The sequence below is a fragment of the Mastigoproctus giganteus genome, chromosome 4, assembly GCF_048544385.1.
Source record: "Mastigoproctus giganteus isolate SK-2022 chromosome 4, ASM4854438v1, whole genome shotgun sequence".
Taxonomy (NCBI): domain Eukaryota; kingdom Metazoa; phylum Arthropoda; class Arachnida; order Uropygi; family Thelyphonidae; genus Mastigoproctus; species Mastigoproctus giganteus.
Window position 1 is genome coordinate 144,901,150 of NC_143578.1, and position 24,022 is coordinate 144,925,171.

Sequence of the window (24,022 nt, forward strand, 5' to 3'; positions counted from 1 at the left end):
ATTAGGATGCATATGAAAAATGTAGCAATTAACACATCTTAAAATGTATGGAATATACTTTATATAAAATCAAGTAATTTCCAGCAAACGCCTCTTTATATACATAGTAATGAGCAAACTAGGTTTGCTACTTAGTGTGTTGATCTCATATCTACGATTGTGCAACTAATTAATACTTCCAACTTTGATTAAAATTAACAGATACCATGTAGAATGGTATCTGTTAATCTGTTAGTATCTGTTAATAATCTGTTATTATATCTAATATTATATCAATAAATAAAGTTTATGTAGGTCTTTTCAACACAGTCTCAGTTATGGAATCAGCTGCAATTAATTCCCAAAATATGTTATATGTACTCTCATATACTGCTGACATCTTATCTAAATTCTTACTATAATGAAAAACCCAAGAGGACATACATTTAAATTAAGAAAACAGTTGCAGAATAGAAAAATACAGACATTCACATTCAAACAGAGAATAATTGATTGTTGAAATAAACTTACACTTAGTTTTATGAAAGTAAGTCAAAAAATTTTAAGATTTTGGACAAATTATTATTAGAAGAAGAATGGGCAAATGAAGTGGATTAAACTTTTTTTTTTATTTTCTTTTTTTTTTTGATGCTGTATGGGTTTGCTTCCTTGACTATTTTGTCAATGCTAATAATATATTTTTTTTTGTTTCATGATCTTGTGTTTCAGAAAATATCAAATTTTGTTAATTTTTCTATCTTACTCATAGTGTTTTAAAATCTGGGATTTAGATGCAAGAGGATACCACAAGGTCTGTATGAATATTTTTACAATTTTATTTTAATAAATTTTTTAAATTTAAAACTTCAGTTTATTTAACATAGCAAAAGCTCTGTGGTTATAAAATAAATAGCCAAATAGTCTTGTAATTATGAAATGAATAACACTATTCTGCATTTGCAAGAAATTTCATTTTCTCATGAAAGCTTTTTTTCTGAATCATTTTCTAATGCTGATTTTAAAAATGATTTTTTCCATTTTTTTCTGTTGTCAGGTTTTTTCAAAATAATGAAGGAAAATTTTATTTTTCACAAATTTTTTATTAATTTTGTACTCAGAATTTCAGTCACATATTTCTGCATTAGTGTTCTCCTCCTGAGATGTAGTGACAGTTCATTTGCTTCTGTATAGACGCCTTGTACTGGAGATGTTCAAAATACTCCCAAAACAATTCTCAAGGCAGTATTGAATGCTTTGTCTAGCTGAATCATAAACAGGAGCTCCATAATCTAAATGGGAACTGATTTGTTCATGATACAGAGGTAAGAGGGTGTATTGTTAAGCACCCCACATTTGTTCAGAGATGCTTTTAAGGATGTTTAGTTTTTAAAACATAACATATGTAAATGTATAATGGTGCAACAAAAGTGAGCTTATTATCTAGTATTAGGTCTAGAAATTTGATACAATTGGTAACTGGAATTGGTTAAGTTTTCAACCATAGTTCACATTCAGGATGCATGCCATGATTCTTACAGAGCAAATAGCCTTGGATTTTTGAGAAGCCATTGCATGTCATCCAAAATGCTATTCTGTTTATTGAAGTCTGAAGTTGTCTTCCTGTAGTGTGCATATTTCGCAAATGATGTGAGATTGTGAAATATCTGCATATAGATATGTTTCAACAGTGGAATATCTTATATCATATTATTTACTTGAATAGAAAACATGGCACTAAGAACTGACCTTTATAGGATACTTTCTTGATAAAAGAATGAAAGATATGAGCTTTTTGATAGTATTCGATTATGAAAAAAAAAAAAAAAAAAATCAACGAATTTAAGATTATTAGATGTAACATATTATATATAACATAAATGAAATATATAAAATTATGTTACATCATTTAGATGTAACATAATTTTATATATTTCATCTGAACTTGCAGCACTATTTGGATGTTGTGGTTAAAGACTGCCTAAGTTCAGTTATTGTGAAAGACTAATTATAATCTAGAGATAAATTGCTGTTCATTTTTATTTTATATTGCTCAACTAGCATTTTGATATGAAAAGAATAATCTGGTTATGCTGTTACTTCTGATATGGTATAGAATGATATGTTATCTCAAGGTGGGGGATATATTTTGCCAATTCCAACTGAGAATTGGTCTGGATGATGACAGATATTTGCCATTTAACTGTTTGATTCTTTTCCAAGTTAATCTGGTATTTGAATCTTTTGTAATGGTAGAGGCAAAGTGCAACCATGTTTCCTTTTTTGCTTACTTGCCTTGGCTTTCAGTCTTTTATAATTAATGAGGTTTGCTGTTGTGGGGTAGTTGCAAAATAAGTTCCAGGCTCTGTTCTGTTCTTGTTTGACTTTATTGCACAAATCATTCCACCAGTGATTAACATGTTTGTTTTTCCATTATATGTCTTGGTAGCTACTCGTATTTCCTTAGTTACGTATTTGGTCACATTTTTTTCAATTCTGTAAAATTTAATTGTTATTTTTACCAGTCTGTTTTGGAGAATTTCCAGGTTTTTCAGTTTTCTCTGTGTGATGATATTGCTGTTTGTAATTACAGAGTAAAAAATATTCGCTGCCAAGAGAGCATTTAGCATTGCCGCACTCTGTGCTTGAGTATAAAGCAGGAGGGCATATAGAAAGATTAATAGCCATGATGGAATCTGTCGAGAAGCGTATATAAGTGGGTGAACCCCCATAATGGGCAGTGTGCATTAAAGTCACCTAATAAGCAGAAGGGTTATGGTAGTAGTATTATAAGTCCTTCAGGTGTAGTTTAAAGAAAGATATATAGAATAGTTAATGCAATTCCCAGTCTAATGCAATCAGCAGCTGTGTCCAGGGATGTTTGAAGAGGAATCTGTCTGGATGGAACTCGTTTGCACACTACAATCACCACACCTCCATGAGTAGAGGAGGATGCATTTCTATCTCTTTGTTTGTTTGTTGTTGTTTGTTATTTGGTTTTTAGGAGCATTAGCAACTAAGGCCATATTGTTCCGGGGATATGTGGTGGTCATTCCCTGACCTTTCTGCATCCTCCGTATTTGATGGTCACGGGCTTGAACCCCGGTCTAATCAAGAAGCATGTGCTACGCACTGCTGCTCCTGCCCACCTGGCTACGAAGGCGCCTCTATCTCTTTAATGCATAATATAGCTTTTGATTTTAGGAGTCACCTAAGGAGTGAGGTGAGTCTCTTGTAAGATTGCTGTGGGTCCATATCTGGAGATCATAGATGCCTTCAATATTAAATAAAATTTTCTGTTTATACTCCGGGACAACCAAACAGTCAGAGGAGTTAACAAGATAGACAGAATACAAGAAACAGCACCATATTCAGCAGTCACGGGCTTGAACCCCGGTCACTCAAGGCACGTGTACTTATGCACCCGCGCGCCTGACCACTAGGCTACGGCGGCCCTAATTTTGCTGCATAATCATCCACAATTCCTGTGTACGATTTTTTTGCATTATTTTGTTTTCAAGGAGGAAGATGAGTCAGTCTGTTTTTATGGACAGGTTTTTTTTTTTTTTTTTGTACAGGCTCATTTTCTAACCTTGGTTAAGTCTAGAGAACATTTAGTTCCTATGTTCTGCATGAAGATCTAACGTGGTTCCATCTCGGTTGCTATTGTCTACGTTCAGATTGGTTTTGCATGATTAGTGTGCTCCAACAGCATCTGGATTGTGTGATCCTTCTAGTGCTTTATTATTTGCAAGACTGTTGTTATTATTACTGTGATCGAAGTGTTACTACTTGGACTACTAGACATGACTTGGAAGATGGATAATGGATTGAAAACACTGATATAGCCCATTCTTCTAATAATGTGCTCAAGGGAACTGTCACCTCTGTCTGAATCGTTACAGACTTGTAGTTTTGAGTAGTTAAGGCATACATTTTGCTATGATTAACTTCACTTGCTTTCTCACCTCTTGGTATGTCACTTTGTCACTTACCTTTCAGTTTTATTATTATTATTAGCCATATGGTGCAAGGAAGCCTGAAGCTTATGCTGCATCAGCAAAAAAAAATTTGAGTTACCCTGAGAGAGAGAGCGAGAGAGAGAGTCAAAAGTAGAAAGGAATCATCAAGAAAGAGAAGAATGATGATAACCAGGACTCTGGGTGTGCCAAGCCCATACTCACCAGATGTGAGCCCCTGGGGTTGAGATATATTTCTGTATTTTTCCCCCTAACTTCCATAAGTCATGTGCATTAGAAAGAGCTGGATCATTACTCTTGCAGTTAGAGCAGAGAGGTTATGATGCAGTGTATTCTGTTTGGATATGACTTTTTAATCCACCATTTGACATATGGCATAGCCTTGGCATAAGTGGGGAAATTTTAGACATTGGTAATAATTACGGGATTTGGAATGTAGGGTAAGAGATGATGATTTAGGTAACCTACTTTTACTGAATTTGGCAATTTTGGCTTAATGAAAGTAAATATGATGTTATGCATAGAACCAGATTACCATCTTTTTGAATCTTAATTCTTCTGGCTTATGTTACTTTACTTCTGGTTTTTGATTCATGTTTTTAGTATTAGTAGTGGCAAAAGATGCAAGAATGCAAACTTAAGAATCAGCCAAAAAAAAAACTTCACCTGCCCATCTCCTCCTCCAATAATTTATCTGGTTCTTCCTTGAATTTATTCAGACTACTCACTTCTACAACAGACGGAAGTTTGTTCCAACAATTACCCACCCACTGGCTGAAGTAGACAAATCTCTGCACATCTATCCTGCATCCGTCCATCCTTCTTCAAGTTGAATTTATGCCCACATGTAGTCTGAGCAAAAGAAAGGATGCTATCAGTATTGATAGCATCGATTCAAAACCTTAAACACTTCAATCAGATCACCATGCAAGTGCCTATTCTCTGGCCCCTGCAATTTTCAGAACTGAAGCCTGTCTTGGTAAGACCACCCTTTTGTTCCCTTTAACAATTTTTGCCCTTCTCTGCACCTGTTCCAGCAGATCTGCATCTTTCCTAAATGAGGCTTGCAAACCACTATGCAGTATTCAAGATGTGGCCTAACCATTGCCTAATACAGTGGGATTATCCCTGCTAGTGGAGTTCCTGTATATCATTGACAAAACTCCATTATCTGTTCTGGTAACCTGTCTGCATTGCTCAGAGAACTTCATATCAGACTGCACATTTACCCCCAGGTATTTTTCATTTTCCGCTACCCTGAGTGTAATACCACACAATTAATATGTTAATTGATTGCTACTCATCTGCAGAACCTTGTGTTTGTCAATGTTGAATTTGAATTGCCTTTTCTCACCCCATCTACCTAATCTTTATAGATCTTGTTGCAGTAATATACCTTGATTACTATCATTAACTGCCCTGCCAACCTTTGTATCATCATCATCTGCAAACTTAGACATTAAGCCCGATATATCTTCATCAATAAATATAGAAAACAGTGCACTGAATGGGCCCTAACTTCCTTTATGACTTGATTGTAGACTAGTTTATATCTTCCATAGACTCCTGTATCACCTAATACTTTATATGCATTCATGAATTGTTCTTGTCTGCAATTCATTTGAGCCTTTGAATAGCACTTTTAGTTGATATGAAAAGCTTCAGGAAACTGTGATTACTGCCACCCAGTGGGTCTTATACCAGAAGATTCTTAATGTATGAAAAATCAGCTGATAATAAGATCGAGAATATTGCTTCTTCTTGTTGCCTCTCTAAAATACTGCTGTAGAAAGAAGTCCAATAAATTCACGAATATTGCTAGTGTGTGAGAGACCATTCAGTTTGTTCCACCAATTAACCACATGTTGGTTAAAGGCAAATTTCTGCACATCTATTCTACAACTGTCTTTCCTCAATTTAAATTTATGTCCCCTCAGGTTCATAATCTGAACAAGCGGAAGAACCCCATCAGAATTCAGTGTGCTCAACCCATTCAAGGCCTTATACACCTCAATCAGATCACCTCACAGGTGCCTAGTCTCCAGAACTGAAGCCTTTCTTAGTAAGAGGATCCCTTTGTTCCCCTCACCAGTCTTGTTGGTAAGGGGAACGAAGTTCACCTTACCAACATGACACGATTAATTCCTTGAATGCTTCCCACTTAGAATTTGCTGTTGGTAACATCGTCAGTTGATCCCATTGCACACAGTTTAAAAATTGTCTGAATCCTGTGTAGTCACCCTTATGAAAGCAAAAGCCCTTTCCTTTATAGTAGTTATGTCTTTAATTAAATTCTACATTATTACACTGTGATCGCTGCCACCCAGTGTGTATTTTTCTTGCAGATTCTTAATGGACGAAGGATCACTGCTGATAATCAGATCAAAAGTATTACCCTCTCTGGTTGCCTCTCGTTCATACTGCTGTAGAAAACAATCATCCAATAAATCCTCAAAAGTCTTGCTAGTGTGCGAGTGACCAATTCACAAGTTCCAGTCAATATCTAAGAAGTTAAAATCCCCCATTATAACACAATCTGAATTGGCAGCCCATTCTATTTCTCTGTGCAATTGTTTGTTGTGTTCATTAGAGTCATTAGGCCTATAACACACTCCTACTCTCATTTTTGCTTTCCCAGCACTATGTCACACCAAACTGACTCAACATTGCAGGTTATGTAGTCTATTAGTAGATCTGATTTGAGTCATTTGACCATTTTGGGGATACCCAAAATGGTCAAATTACTGTTGTGTAGGCAACTTTGAATAATGAATAGAGAGAGTTTGCTCACAGGCTCATATGACCAGTGCATAATCAAGAAAGTTCTTGATTGATTGTGTCCTTTTTTTTATTGTTTTGTTATTTCATTAGGAGCTGATTAGCTTCAGAGGTGGACAGTCTATTGTGTTCCTTTTGGAAGCTATATTCGGAATGAAGATTATCTAGGATTACAGACACCAAATGATAGCCCTGCCTTCAGCGTGTGTTCTGATTACCTTATGGTAAATGTGGACTAGACAGGTGTCAAGTAAAAAGAAAGAGAGAGAGAGAGAGAGAGAGAGAGAGAGAGAGAGAGAGAGAGAGAGATCACACTAATAAAAAAACTTAAGCAGATAATAATAAATTCTGAAGATATAACCACTTGCTTGTTGTTTGTTTGTTATTTGGTTTTTAGGAGCATTAACAACTAAGGCCATATTGCTCCGATAACCACTTGCATAGTACAGTATAAATTTTCTCTTCCAAATAGTATTGAAAAATAGTTAATGTTTAATTTTGTGATTTTTATGATCTTTATGAATGTAATTTGGATAATTCTTATCTATATATATGAAGAAAGCTAAACAATTCCTTTGAATATTTTAGAGTATGTGGAGACTGTATATGAAAGGAAACCATCTGTTGGTAGTAGGAGTGCCAAATTCTTCATACTCGTAAGTAAAATATATATATATATATATACACACACAGAGAAATAATCAGATTTATATTTAATTATCAAATTAGCAGTATATTTTCCCAGATTGCCTTGTAAAGGAGTTACATAGTCTTAGAGGCTTTATGGCTGAAAGTATGTGTTTTGGTAATGTGAAGCCAAAGAATGCAAAAAAGTAATAACACCTGCAAGATATTATTGTATATTTATATACAATATTTAATAACATGTTTGGCCATCTTTTGCCTTATTGCACATTGTATCAGAGTCTACTCGGGGAAGGAAATATTTCAGTGTTTTTCTTGGTCAGTTCGGCTACTGATTATGTGTATGTTGGCCTGGCCCAAGGCTGACATTCTAATCCAGTTTGGTTAAAGTTGTGGCAGGCCAGCAATGCTTTATGTGCCTGTGTCTTCAAACCTATTCACTACCAGCTGTGCAGGATGATATTGTGTGATGCAAAAACAGAAAAGAGCCTGCCTTACATTGTTGCCACAGTATGGGTAGAACAGACTTATACCATTTGATGAACAGAATTATTCCATCAAAGATATAAATACCCTTTTCTAACCGAGTTATGCACATATAGTTAGTAGTAGCAGTATTGGCAAATAATGCAAAAAAGCAAGCTTGTATAGCATCAGTCAAAAAAAAAACGCAGTTCACCCATCCGTACTCTCCAAGAATTTGTCTAGTTGTTCCTTGAATTTATTCAACACTTCCACAACAACAGATGGAAGCATTCCAACAATCAGCCACCTGCTAGCTGAAGGCAAACTTATGCACATCTATCCTGCAATCAGCAAGTGGAACAATGCCATTAACATTAAGCTTACTCAATCCATTCAACGCCTCAATCAGATCTCCCCACGGATGCCTAGTCTTGAGGCACTGCAATTTACAGAACTGAAGCTATTAGGATGTAGATCTTCTTCCAGCAGTTCTACATCCTTCCTAAAGTGATGCCTCCAGGCTTGTACACAGTACTCAAGATGCAGCCTAATCATGGCCTTATACAAGGAGATAAACACCTCCTTATCCCTTTTTTTTTTTATATAAACCCCAAACACGAGAGGTATTATAGTACTTAGTACCGTGCTTGGGTTGGAGGTTGAGAAGACGAAAGAAGATATTTGTTGACATTGGACTTGAACTTCTGTACACTGTAATTTTCAGGAAATACGTATGAAGGAAGGTTGTTCCAGAAAACAGCAGTTGAATGAATAAACGAGAGAGATGAAAAGATGGTTCTGTGAGTTTGAAGTTGCTCAGTAAATGGATGTTGGCTGCATGTGTTTGGACTATTTTAAAAGAGAGAGTGGGAATTATAGAAGCCAATTCAGAAGAACACTGCCCATGGAAGTATCTGTAGAAGAGGCATGCAGCAGAAACAATACGTGTATGAGACAGCGAGTGAAAGACTCTGTTAAAGATGAATCATTAATTAACCTAATTGCCCTCTTCTGAATGGAATCAAGAAGCCTGAGAGAGGTTTTGGGGGCACCACCCCAGATGTGGGAACAATATTCCACGGTAAGGCGCATTTGCAATTTATACAGAGTGAGCAGCTGTTTGGAAGAAACATAATGCCAAGAGCGAAACAGAAAACCAAGTTTTTTAGATGCAGAGGAAGCAATATTTGTAATGTGCTTGTGCCAAGAGAGATTAGAAGTCAGGGTAATCCCCAAAAGAGATATGTTATATTGCCTAGAAATCGAAGTGTCACCAAAGATAAGCATAGGAGCAGAAGAATCCTTTTTGCGAGAAGACAAGACTGAGCTTTAGAAGGGTTGAAATCAACTAAGTTGTCTTTGCCCCACTGGAGAATTATCTGAAGATTGGCATTTAAGGAATTGGCAGCAGATTTTCGAGAACTTGAAGCTGATTGAGCAGGGAAAGGTTTCTCAAAATGGAAAATGGAATGCAATGTTCTATCATCAGCAAAACTATGGATAGGATTTCCAGTCAATGGAAGAAGGTGATTAGTATACAAGGGGAAAAGAACTGAACCTTGGGGGACACCGGCATTAGTGGAGAAGTTAGAAGACAGAGCGCCATCTACCATCACCCTCAGTGAGCAATCAGAGAGAAAACTGGATAACCAATTACAAAACACAGTTGGCAAATCATAAGATGGAAGCTTTTTTAGAAGACCTTTAAGCCAAAAACGATCGAAAGCCTCTGAGATGTCAAGAGCAACTACTGGTGTTTCACCGAACTTTTCCATTGAATTAGTCCATAAATGGGTAACATAAGCCAGAATATCACCAGTGGATCAACACTGACGGAATCCATACTGGTGATCGTTCATCAGACGGAAGGTTTCTAGGTAGTTTAAGAGTTGGCGGTTAATTGATTTCTCCATTACTTTAGAAAGAGTAGAAGTATTGCAATGGCACGATAATTGGATGGGAGGGATTTGTCACCCTTTTTAGGAACTGGCTATTTTCATATTCCAAAGGTGTTTTTAAACCAAGAAGGTTTAAAAACACCTTTGGAATATGAAAGTGAAAAAAGGCGGCAAAGAATAGGAGTAAGTTCAGGAGCACAGGTTTTGAGAACAAGTGGAGAAATACCATCGGGACCTGGAGCTTTCTTCGCATCAAGAATCGTCAAAATCCTTCTGACATCCTTTTGAAGGAAGACCACAGGAGGCATTGAATGGAGCTTGTTGGGAATGGTGGGAGGTGTTTTACCAAGATCATTAATACATGAGTTGGAAGAAAAATGGATGCTAGCAGGTCAGCTTTTCCCTTGGCTAAAGTGACAACAGAACCATCTGGTTTGGACAGAGGTGGGAGCAGAGATGGGCAAAAGTTGCAGCCAATAGTTTTGGCAAGAGAACAGGATGCTCAGCTACCATTAGGGAAGAAACAAGTTTTCTACTCTTAGCCTGTTCAAACTCTAGTTTGGACTGATTAATAACTGCTTTAATCAGTCCAGAGTTGCAAGCTTTGGTGCAGGCAGAAAATGAAACTGAAGAATTAGAAACAAGCCAATTATGATATGCAACATTCTTCTCTTGAACAGCCTTAGCACATTTATTGGAAAACCAAGGTTTAGATAAAGGACGAGATTTTAAAGTGGAGTGTGGGATAAAGGATTCCATTCCTGCAAGAATAATTTTACTGACACAATCTGAGCAAACATTGACATCAGAAGTTTTGAAACAGTAATCCGACCAAGGAAAGGAAGAAAAGAAATCTCGCAGGTCATCCCATTTTGCATTCTTGTAATGCCAAACAACACGAGGTTGGGAACAGCCATGAGATAAAGGCTCCATTGGAGAAGAGACAATCACCAAGTTGTGATCTGACGTGCCTAAAGGACCTCTCACTTCGACCATGTACTGAGAAGGGTTGTTTGTGAGAAAAAGATCAAACGTGTTGGCTGTATGATTAGGATTGTCCGGTATTCTTGTAGGTAAATGAACAATCTGCGCAACATCATTGCACAGATTGTTCTGTGCAATGACGTAATTGCAAAAGCCTCAGAATCTCGACCAGCTGAGTCGGTGTGATTAGAAAACGGAAGCCAGCTGGAGTTGTGAACATTAAAATCATCAAGGAAAACTACCTCACTGTTAGGAATGTTGGACTGGAGAAAGTCAAGTTGGAAAGAGAGGAAGTCAAAGAGCTCCAAGTGATTAGTGGTGTTGGGAGAACAGTAGAGAAAACAGATGAATTTGACACAATGAGGTAGAGAGATTTTAAGCCAGAGACGATCGAAGAGAGGAGATTCCAAATTCCAGGGAATATCAGAACGAACATATGCACAAGTACCACCTTTGAGGGAAAAGGAATCATACAGCAAATAATTTGGGCATCTGAGATGAGCAGTAGTTGAATCAACCGATAACTGAGATTCTGTCAGAAAAAGTACATGAGGTTTGGCAGACTGCAATTGAAAATTGAGACCATGTATATTTGTGAAATGAATTAGGAAGTGTTTCGGGAGGTTTAGATCTTTTCGCAGATAAGCTTGCTCTATTAGTTTGACAATTCATGGTGTATTCCATAGTAAGAAAAAGTGGGTGGGACATGCTGTATGAAGTAATGAAATTTTTGGATATTGCTTACACATGGTAAGAATATACCCAGATCCTTGACATAACGTGGCCTCGACAATGCCTCCCGCATACACACTACTTGGACTCCCTCCAGTCACTATCTGGCAGAGTGGAGGTAGTAAGATTATACACTAGCTGATCCGGAAGCCTTCTAGAGAGTTACCAATAGGTTCGGTCCGGTGTACTAACTAGCAGCCAGCCTGCGAACACCGTTTTAGAGCTGTACCCTCAAAATGTAAGGAATATTGGATCTCGCCATGATGTTCATCATAACCTCAAAAGTCATCAATCATACTGCATGATGGAAGAGATGGGGAAGGGTTGACCAGAACTTAGCTCTAGAGACTAAACATGGGTAGTCTTTTTCAATGGTTTCTTCCAGCAGAAACTTTGATTTGAGGCCCCACAAAACTTCCACTTTTGTGGCACTGACCTTTGAAAATTTCTCAATTAAGTAAGGAAATTCTCTTGAATTCATCATACTTTCACAAAACTTTTCCTTAGATCAAGTTTAATGTGGAGAGGTTGAGGAAAAAATGTTTATTAGATTCACTAATCTAACGTACTTGCTCACTACTTGTTTCTGGCCCACTGAGCTTCTTTGTGGCAACATCTGATGTAATGGCCATTCAATAGATTCAATTTACATACCATTAACATATTAATGTCTTTCAGGTCACCACAAATATTTCATTGATGACAGCTGTATTGAATTGCTTTTAGTAGTGTTAAAGTCATGTTAGTGTCTCCTTTAGATGAACAGAGTGTGCAGTAAGGATAGATGGCTTTTAGACTTGACTAGACTTGACTACTTTTTTGCTATTCTAGTCTTTGCTATGGAGGTACAGGAATTGGTACCATCATCACAAGGGTTTGGTTTCTCCACTGAATCCAGATTCAAATAAACAATCTTTTGCTGAGAATCCAGTTACATTCATATTATAAAGTGTAACTATCATCATAATTACAATTTAATTACATAATCAAATTATGTAACAAAATGTATTTATTATGTAATAATTAAAGATATACAGTAGAATGTTGGTTATCTGGAATAATTTGAAAGGCTGATCTTTCCTCTTTTTTTTTTTTTTTTTTTATTGATGGTAGTACGGTAAGCGCCGGATATAGTGATCACTTTTGCAAATTGAATTTTGATTATAATAAGCAAAAGATCGAGTTTACTACCCATTTATAACAGATTGTACAAACAAAAAGCCCAATAAACCGAAAATTGCAAATTGTTTTTATTGTTTTATGGTTGTGACCTCTAGAATTCTATGTGACCTTCAGAAATGTGCTTTAGAAAAATATCACAGAGACTACTGGGTTTTCTTGGAAACTATGAGTGAATTTCAGATTAGTTTAGCTCCAGATTCGGTAAGAATAATATCGGCCCAAAACTGCGATTTATTATTTTTCTCAATTTTTTATGGAAAAATGTGAATGAAAAGAAAACGCATAGTTTTAACATTGCCACAAAAAACGGAAATTATTAATAGAATTAGAAAAGGTGAAAATTTAGGAAATCTCTCCAAGGAGTTTAATGTGGGGACTTCAACAATTTACGACATCAAGAAAAATTCCAAAGCGTCGATTATGGATAGTGAAGGAGGATCTAGCAGGAAAAAGACTATGTCGAAACCTGAAAATGCCACTGTAGAGATTGCAATTTATTTTTTTTTTGTTTTCTTCAGAAGTGAGTTTAGGTGAACCAGTGTCTGGCCCAATGTTGTATGAAAAAGCATTGGATTTTAATCAAAAATTAAGAGGTAATGAAGATTTTAAGGCAAGCACAGGTTGACAAGTTGACTGAAAAATTTTATACTGAGACACGGTATACATGAACTAGATATTCAAGGCAAGAAACTGTCTGCAGATGAATTGGCAGCTGTGTCCTTTAAAAGTAAGTCTGCTTCAGTTAAGCAAATTACGAGAAAGAAAATGTTTATAACATTAATGAGACGGGCTTGTTATGGAAAGCATTACTGAGAAATGCCTGCACCAATTACTATGTGTGCAAATGTCATTGGGATGCACAGATTGTCTGTGCATCCCAATGACATTTGCACAGTTTTTTTTTCTGAGATTAGTTTTTTTTTAAATTTTATTAATCTTATTTTTTTTTATTTAATTGTAAGGTAAGATTAAATAAATTTAATTTATTTAATCTTACCGGAAAAATTATCCGGAAAAGTTTCCAGTTCGATTATTCAGAAAATTTGGCTCTCTGGAAGAGGTCTAACATCAATCATTCCGGATAACTGATGCTCTACTGTAGCTATATTCAATTACATAAACAATACTAATATAACAATAATATAATAAATAATAACTATACTTATGTAGGATTTCTAAAGAGATATGAGTGGTAGAATCAGATTTGCTTATAGCACACCAGTCTCCTGATGTGCTATAAGCAAATCAAAAGTGGATTTAGAATCGGCATCCAAAGATCTCCCCCAGACCCCAAGTGAAAAATTCTTGTTGACCTGCATTCCAGCATGTCTGCATACTGCATAGCATTCATTGTTCTAGAAGCAACAACCAGTGATCCTCTGTCAAATTTTGCAGTTGAATCAATGAAAATGTCCACCATTACTGGTGTCATCGTGGGGACAGCTTAGGATGCTGTTATGCACATAAGTGTACTAGGACCTGTGTGCAGTTAGTGGTTATTTTTGATCAGGGTCAGGGCCGGCCCGAACAAAAGCGGGGCCCGATGCAAAGTTGACTTGCGGAGTCTTGATACAAATTTCATACAACAAAATAATTTATTGCATTTTGATATTTATTACATTGCACAAATTGGTTTAGTAAGGATTACATGAAAATGATAAATAATTAAATTATTTTAATAAAATTAACATTTCAATCACAAAAAAATCTTTAATAAATCAAATAAGAAAAATAATTGCTTCATATACTTATAAAATGCAATTTAAATAAATAAATAAATTTTCTGTTTATACTCCGGGACGACCAAATGATCAGAGGAGTTCACAAGATAGTTCACAAGAATTTGGTATGCGACTTAATCGAATAAGGTCACAATATGTGATTTTTGTTTCATTTTCTTACATGTTTTATAGCAAATTTGTTGATATCATCATAATTTAGTTTTTTGGCTATTTCGGATTCGATAGATAAAATGGCTAAGGAGGTAAATCGTTCTTGACTAATGCTAGATCTCAAGTAATTTTTTTTTTTTTTTATTATTTTCAATCTTGAGAAAGATCTTTCTGCAGATGCGACGGTAATTGGTAAGGTTAATATAATTTTCAGAACAGTAACAAAATTTGGATACAATTCAAATAAATTATTTTTCGGTAAATATTGTAATATTGTGATCCTGGAAGGCAAAACTCGACGACAAATTTTGATTTCATTAAATAAATCAATGCAATCAATATCGTCTTGCAAGGTCGCATTTAAGTCTTTGCAACATTTAAGAAGATCGTTTTCAGTCAGTTTTTGAATATTATCCGAATTATATAAAAAAACCATATGATGTCTCATGTTCGTGATAAATTTCGAATCTTTTCATAAAAGAAATAATTGCACTATCGATTATGACTAGAAAATATTGAATTCTGAAATATTCTTCGCCTGATAAAATAGGCTGATCGGTTCCTTCATAACAAAATTGCTTTGTTTTTCGTCCAGTTCTTTGATTCTTAAATTCAGATGTCACTTGTAATTCTTCAGCTATTTCCTTTGCAGTTATTAAAGAAGATTTGAATCCCAATTCACGATACTGTTCAAAAAAATTTAAAAGGCCTTTTAAATGTGAATTTTCAGTACCGATATCTATATTTGAATTTTGAAATATCTTGCTCACAATATTTACTTCATTCAGTATGTCATACCAAATGACCAAATAATAAAAATTCAAATGAAGTAAGTTTATTTTTGATTGATTGGATTTTGTTTTCATGTCACTGGTATGTTCATAAAGGTATTTCAAAGCTAGAGAAAATTGTGGTACTTGGTATCTCACAGATTTCACACTTTCGAGGCGACATTCCCACCTTGTTTTTGACAGTGGTTTTGGAGTAAGATGTTTGACATGTTCTTTTAATATATCCCAGCATATTACAGAACTTGCAAAAATATTATATATGCTTTGTAAAGTCCCAAAAAATGAATTTGCAAGAGAAGATGATTTTGAAATGTCTCCAAGAACTAAATTCAAATTATGACTTCCGCAGGGCATATACTGTGCTTTGGAATTCTTTTGCAGGATAAGTGCACGCCTTTATATAAACCTCTCATATGAGCTCCGTTATCGTACCCCTGTCCTCGACAGTTCCCTAAATCTAATTCCTCCTTTTCTAATATGCTTTCAATTTTGGCTGATAACCCTTTTCCTGTCGAGTCTTTTACTGTTTCCAGACAAATAAATCGTTCTTGTATACTCACATCACTTTCAGAGTTATCTACATTAACATATCTTAAAATAACAGATAATTGTTCTTGATGGCTTACGTCCTGAGTGCAATCTAATAAAATTGTGAAATACTTAGCTTTCTTAACTGTATTTATTATTTCCTTTCTAACTTTTTTAGCCAAAGCAGAAATCAGTTCATCTTGTATTCTATGAGATAAATAGGAACGCGATGCTGATTCTACGCACTGATCCAAATGTTGTTTCACGATTGGGTCAAATCTTGCAAGTAATTCTGAGACCTAAGGAATTACCGTTGTGCAGTTTATATAAAGCATCGCTACTGACCCTGAACGCCAAATTATGCTCTGATAAATATAAAATTGCAGCCACTATTCATTCACAAACACATTTTAAACGCTGTTTCGTTTTTAATTATTTTTTCATGTTCTTTGTCAATAGCGTTTCCAAGTTTCAAATTCTTTTCAAGTTGTAACAATTTGTACATAGCTTGTAAATGATATTCTGATCTTTCATGACTTTGTAATCGCAAACTTAAATGTACCCAATTGTTAAGTCCAGTTAAACACAGAGAAGTGGTAGTTGAAGAGAATAACTTACACGCATAACACAATGTGGCATCTTTGTACTTTGAGTAGAGTAACCACCTTCGTTCTTGACGTTCCCCATTCGTTAATAATAATTTTCAGAAAAACTTCTGTTATTTTTCTTTCAGAAAATCATAGTTTTTTACTTGTGTCATGCCATTTTGTACGATAGCCATTCTAAATTTATCAGTTATAATTTCAGGCCAAGTACCAGGATCATTGATATCAAAATTTTTGTCTTCGTCGCTTTGTTGATTCTCGTGAAGCTGCGGTCCTCGGAATAATTCATCTTGTTCTTTGTTCAACGCTGACAAAAAATCCTCCGTCTGTACGTTTCCCTCTGCTTCATGATTATCTTCCTGTTCTACAGTTTTCTTATCATCGCTTTCCTCCTCATTAGGACGAGAGCTGGCTTTATGATGATCAGGATCGTTTTCGTGGATGTTGCACGCCGTAATTTCATTTCCCCGAGTTTGATCTTCCAGTAACTGTGAATTATGCGTTTCTTCAGTTTGTTGCACATTTTCGGTTTTTAAAAATTTTGCAAGGGACTTCCTCTTTTTTTCTTCAATTTATCAGAGCCACACATACTTTCTTCCTGCATCTCTGTCTCTACTAGTCATGTTGCGAAATAGATACGAATATGTTATTTATTTTCACACCTCACGAATCACAATAAAAACGTATGATGTACAATCAGCTGTCATTATATATATATATATATATATATATATATATATACAGGTGATTCACTACCAGTGCGACAAACTTGCAGGAGGTGTAGGGGGCACAAAGATGAATAGGAATCACATAGCATTGCAGGGTCCGAAATGCCTTCATCATGTGGTAGAGGACGTTGAACGGGAGGTCGCGTGAACAGCGATCCCGCTGGAATTCAGCATTTGCGAACCGGTTCCTGAGGCAGTAGGATGGACGAGTATTCAAACGTTGAACTGGCCGACATGCACCTCGCATATGGAGCTGCGGACTGTAACGTGTGCGTCGCTCTGCGCTTGTACCAGGAACGTTTCCTGCACAGGCGTGCTCCTCATACGATTTTCGCACGTGTGCACAGAAGGTTACGTGAGACTGATTATTTCACGAGAGGTGCCATGAATCGAGAGCGAATGACGAGGATGCCAGACAATGAGGAGAATGTCCTACGTCTTGCAGAAGGCAATCCGAGTACTCGAGCGATAAGCCAACGATTGGGTATTTCCCAATCCACTGTATGGAGGATACTGTCAACAAACCAAATGACTTCATACCATCTGCAATGCGTCCAATCATTGGAGCCTGTGGATTATCCACTCCGGAGGACTTTTGCTACTTGGTTTCTTCAACAGAAACGGTTTGCAAATGCTGACTTCCAGCGGGATCGCTGTTCACGCGACCTCCTGTTCAACGTCCTCTACCGCATGACGAAGGCATTTCGGATCCTGCAATGCTATGTGATTCCGATTCGTCTTTGCGCCCCCTACACCTCCTGCAAGTTTGTCACACTGGTAGTGAATCACCCTGTATATATTCGTATTTGTGGGGAATATTTATTCAATAATTTCAAATGAAACTCCAATAAATTATTATATAATTATTATTTTTATTTGTAAGGAGAGATATTTTAAATATATTTGAAAGAAAATATATTTTTCCGTGTTCTTTGATGGGCTTTCAGATAATGTTAATAACATGATTATTGACATTTTATTTCTTATGTATATTAAAAATATGGCCATTTTATGGCGATGTCGCTAGATTTTGCGACAGTATTAAAACAAAAAAAAAATAATAATAATTAAACCATTTTTATTTTGCAAAATCAGTCAGCGGTGCAGGGCCTTGTGCGCTCGCACCGTTTGCGCCCCCCTCGGGCCGGCTCTGTTTTTGATGAATGTGATCCTGCAAAGTGTGGACTACAGTTTTGTAGTAAGGTCCCATAATAGTTGTATGATGTGCCACAGCATGCTATTAAACTATTCCTTGAATGTCAAAAAAAAAAAGAGACAACCATAACCTATCCTGCAGAAGCCACAACTTTTGCTTTTTTCGATGACATAGGCTTCCAAACATAGCTCTGTTGCCTACTCTTTTAAATGTGATTTATGCACTTACTCTAATGAACCTGGTTAGCGTGCAGTAGCCATAGCTAGTTTGCTCAACTAAAGTGTGTGCATGGTCTCACATGTTTATATTGAAAAGAGTTTGTACTCCTCACAACAAATTCGTTTTTCAAAAAAATATATATGCTTTCTTTCTTCAGTGTATATTGCATCTGCTAAGAAATTATCAAGGAAATTAATCTATTAACATACCACATCAGCATACTGATATGGTATCAGGTCTTTTTGAATTACGTGGACTAGTTGTGTAATAATCATAGATGAGTGCCAAAGGGTTAAGTTTATATCCTCTCATTTTCTGAGAAATAGTAAGGGTTCCATCAGCGGCGCTTCCGTAGCCAGATGGGCAGGAGCAGTAGTGCATAGCACACGATTCTTGATTAGACCGGGGTTCGAACCGTACCCACCAAATACGGAGGATGCGGCAGGTCAGGGAATGACCACCGCATATTCCCGGCCCGCATAAAGGGTGAGGGTTGGTGTCAGGAAGGGCATCCGGCCATAAAAATTGCATGCCAAAACAATAAAAACGCTGACCCCCATATAATAATGGGAAAAGGCGAGGATAAAAAAAAAGTAAGGGTGCCATCAGCATTTAGTGTATTCAATACATTTAAAGCTTTAAAAACTTAAATCATGTCTCCTTAGAGGTGCCTAGTTTCTAAGCTGCAAACTTGCAGAACTGAAGTCAAACAACTGTTGATTTGTTTTTCTTCTAACTTATGATTATAAGCAAATTATTCATTTCATTCAGTTATGGTTTCATTATCTCCTCGGTTCTTTCTTTGCTTCCGAGGAGTAAACAGTTTCTTTCGAGATTATTTTCTTGTTAATCCATTATATTTTTCCAATTAATTAATCTTTGATTAGTTGGAAAATTTGTTTTAAGTGGAATATTTTTTTGTGTTGACTTAGTTACAATTTTTTTTATTTCCTCTTTATTCACAATGGACTGAAGTTACAGTGATACTCGATCAAGTTTTAGCCTTTCAAGCTTTGAAATATCCATGAAACTTGGACATTTGGGAATAAATGAATCCATTAGCAATAAACTTGAAAGTGAGTCGCAGTTCTGATTAGCCATTGTGGATGGCACTCTTTTTTTTTAAAGTGTTGACTGAAGAAAGTTCATCTGAAAACAGGATTGTTGCATCCTGCGTAAAGTGCTGCGTAAAATGAAGGAGAATAAATATTAAAGGTTCCACAAATTCATCATATAATTTTATTTCTCATCTTAATAGGTGGCATGGAATTGCAGCTTTCTAAGATAATGAGGAATATAGCAAGTAAAAAAAAAAAAAAAAAAGCCTGAAAGAAGTCGTGAATCTGCTTTAAAAAATAAAACGCTATCACCGAAAATGAAGATAAGTATTTCTCAACAGTTTTCTAATGAAGACATTACAAAACGCATGTTATGGTTCCTCTGAGAACTGTCGAGAACATATTTTTTAAAAATGTATGAGAACTTAAAATATTTCTAAAGCTGGTTTCAAAGTTAATAGATGTCATAATCTTGGACATCATATTGATGATTTATTCCACTATAAGCATTTCTCAAATAAAACAGGAACTTCTAAAATAAATTTTGTATGCAAGACAGCTGACTTTTTTTTTTTTTTTTTAATGAAAACACCAAACACGAGAGGTATTAGAACCGATACTACTTAGTACCGTGCTTATGCTTGGGTTGGAGGTTGAGAAAATGAAAGAAGATATTTGTTGACATTAGACTTGAACTTCTGTAGACTGTAATTTTCAGGAAATACGTATAAAGGAAGGTTGTTCCAGAAAACAGCACTTGAATGAATAAACGAGGAAGATGAAAAGTTGGTTCTGTGAGTTTTAAGTTGGACAGTAAATGGATGTTGGCTGGTGGCAGCACGTGTTCGGACTGTTTTGAAAGAGAGAGTGGGAATTATAGAAGCCAATTCAGAAGAACGGTGCCCGTGGAAGTATCTGTAGAAAAGGCATGCAGCAGAAACAGTATGTCTATGAGACAGCAAGTGGAGAGACTCTGTTAGAGAGGAGTCATTAATTAACCTTACTGACCTCTTCTGAATGGCATCTAGAAGCCTCAGAGAGGTTTTGGGGGCACCGGCCCAGATGTGGGAATAATATTCCATGGTAGGGCGGATTTGCGATTTATACAGAGTGAACAGTTGTTTGGAAGAAAAGTAACGCTGAGAACAAAAGAGAAAACCAAGTTTTTTAGATGCGGAAGAAGCAATATTTGTAATGTGCTTGTGCCAAGAGAGATTAGAAGTCAGGGTAATCCCCAAAAGAGATATATCTTAATTTGCCTAGAAATCAGAGTGTCACCAAAGATAAGCATAGGGGCAGAAGAATCCTTTTTGCGAGATATAAGACAAGACTGAGTTTTAGAAGGATTGAAATCAACTAAGTTGTCTTTGCCCCACTGGAGAATTACCTGGAGATCGGCATTTAAGGAATTGGTAGCAGATATTCGAGAAGTTGAAGCTGACTGAACAGGGCAAGGTTTCTCAAAATGGAAAGTGGAATGCAATGTGCTGTCATTGGCAAAACTGTGGATAGGATTTCCAGTCGATGTAAGAAGGTCATTAATATACAAGAGGAAAAGAGTGGGGGACACCAGCATTAGTGGAGAAGTTAGAAGACAGAGAGCCATCTGAGGGTGATCCCTCAGTGAGCGATCAGATAGAAAACTGGATAACCAATTACAAAAAACAGTTGGCAAACCATAAGATGGAAGCCTGTTTAGAAGACCTTTATGCCAAACATGATCGAAAGCCTTTGAGATGTCAAGAGCAACTGCTTGTGTTTTCACCAAACCTTTCCATTGAATTTGTCCATAAATGAGTAACATAAGCCAGAATATCACCAGTGAATCGATACTGACGGAATCCATACTGGCAATCGTTCATCAGATGGAAGGTTTCTAGGTAGTTTAAGAGTTGATAACTAATTGATTTCTCCATTACCTTAGAAAGAGTAGAAGTAATTGCAATAGGACGATAATTGGATGGGAGGGATTTGTCACCCTTTTTAGGAACTGGTTGGATATGAGCAAATTTCCAAGCAGAAAGAAAAAACACTTTTGGAATAAGTAGTGAAAAAAGGCGGCAAAGAACAGGAGTAAGTTCAGGAGCACAGGTTTTGAGAACAAGTGGAGAAATACCATCACCATGTAGGGAAAAAAGTAGCATCAAGTGGAGAACTGGAAGTACTGCACATTTTAAATGAAGGGGATGTTGATATAAATTGTTTAAAGAAATATCTGGCTGTCAAGAAAGTATTTCTTCGATTTGATATACCACTTCCATCTTCTGCACTGGTAGAAAGACTTTTCTCTTTTGCCTCTATTATTAACATTCCTAAGTCCATAGACATTTTGATGACTTCTTAGAATAAAATTTAGTACTGCAATCTAATTTGAATGATTGGAACGATTATAATGTATGGACATTGAAGTGGCAAGTATAAACAGGATGGCCACTTCAGTTGTAAGCAAAGTCAGGGTTTACAACCCATTAAAATACAAGACTTGCCTTTCTGATTATTCTAATTTTCATTCACATTCAGCAAATAAAAATGTATTCTAATAATGAATAAAAGATTAACTTTTTATTTTGTAACAATTTTTTCATTCATTGTGTAAATTATTTCTTATTCATGAATAAAAGTGTTCTTTTTATTCAATCATTTAAAAGGGTACTCACTGTCTTAACTTTTTCCCCCCTTATCTTCTAGGTCCTTCAAACCTGCTCGAGTAACACCTATCTATTTAGAAAACCAAAAAATTGACAAAGATAGACTTCAATAACTGTGTGCCAATAATGTGATGATGAGCGAGATGACTCATTTTCTAGAGAGCTTGACAAAAGGATTCCCAGTTGAAGAAAACTAACCTTTTCAAAGAGACCTGTGCCAATGCTAGTTGCTGGTTTACCTTCCATGGAAATGGTTGTGATGAAGCGGATTACATATTTTCATTGTTTCTTCATATGAACTACCATTTGGTAGCTTGAAATTAAGGAATCACTACCTACCATTTGTATATTTTCATACTAATTATTACTGAAGTCAGAAATAGAAAGGATTGCCTTTATAATTAGCATCATAAAGTAATTAATCAAAGTCAGAACTTAACAAATTTAATAATAACCTTGGAAATACCTTTGAGAAACTTCAACCAAGTTTCTGAAATTAAAATTCAAATTGTAGGGATTTTTGATAAGAGAACAATTTGATTGTACATATTTTTTTTAACATCTTACAGAGGAGCATTTGGTTATTTTTCAGTATATGTATATAGAGATTTACTACATAACACACACACTGAAGAACTGTGCCTTCGGTATATAATGCAGAAAAACAGAAATTCCTACCATTCTAAAATACAGATTTCTGTTGCACTGCCTTCTTGTATTTAATACATATCACAGAAGCCAACCATTCTGATATGTCTTCAATTTAAACAGTTTGTGGAAAAGTGAGCAAAATAAGGCTATTATACTTCCCATCGTGGGAGGGTGTCACAAACATCATGTGAACATGAATATTCATGTGTGCAATAATGTATGTTTTGTATAATACTTCTGTTATTGTTTTGTTTCATTGTAGTGTGATTAATTTGCTGCTGTGAAAATAAAGCTGTGCTTTTATGAACTTAGTTTTTAAGTCTTCGGAAATTACACATCTACATTCAATATAGATTCCTCTCTGCATAAATTTGCCTCTAAATTTACATTCAGTTCAAGTTTTTTAAAGAAACATTTTTACCAAAAATGTTTCTTTGGTAAAAATTTACCTTGGTAAATTTTTACCAAACACTTTTACCTTGTATTTTGTACACCAAAAACAGTCAAACTTATAAATTTAAATATCTATATATAATTTATAAGTTTAAAAAAAAAAAACTTAAATGGAATAGCACCTATAAAAAAAATCCTATGTTAATTTCCGTAATAGTTTGTTTCCTTTGTTTCACCTGCTTTGCTATCCTGAGATTTGGTCATAAAATAGTGGGGATTTTTTTGGATAACTAAGCTGTTATTTCTAATGTATTTTGATCATATTATACATGTAAAGTCAGAATCAAGAATAACATTTGTTTCCCATTTTAATTTGCCCTCTAGATGGTTGGTTAATATCAAGGCGAACAAAAAGAAATCCATAAAATTTAGTAAAAAAAAGTACTAAATTAAAAAAAAAAAAATACAAAGTAATTCGACAAGAAGACTATGGGAGCTAATGACAGGCAGTCATTTTAAGTTAAAAAAAAAATTCCTATAAAAATGTATAAGCTTTTTTAATGGTTATAAGTACTACAGGCTGGTCTTGATTAATGCGATTAATTCATCCCGCGACCCCATCATGCAAAATGGACCCACATTAATCAAATATAATAATCAATAGGAAAAATTATAATTGGTCTGTGACCTTCAGAAATGCCCATAAAGAATTT

At 35.6% G+C, this 24,022-nt stretch overlaps 1 protein-coding gene across 7 annotated transcripts in view; it reads left to right on the forward strand.

Moving 5' to 3' along the window:
* Nucleotides 1–23,219, forward strand: part of LOC150087109 (protein O-linked-mannose beta-1,2-N-acetylglucosaminyltransferase 1-like) — a 637,681-nt gene extending 614,462 nt beyond the window's left edge. For all 7 annotated transcript variants that reach the window (XM_090372960.1, XM_090372959.1, XM_090372965.1 and 4 more), the window contains 3 exons: nucleotides 749–790; nucleotides 7,323–7,390; nucleotides 22,306–23,219. In XM_090372960.1, coding sequence (XP_090229086.1) covers nucleotides 749–790; nucleotides 7,323–7,390; nucleotides 22,306–22,378 — 183 coding nt within the window. In that variant the 3' untranslated portion in view covers nucleotides 22,379–23,219. The remainder of the gene's footprint in view (nucleotides 1–748; nucleotides 791–7,322; nucleotides 7,391–22,305) is intronic.
* The last annotated feature ends 803 nt before the right edge of the window (nucleotides 23,220–24,022 follow it).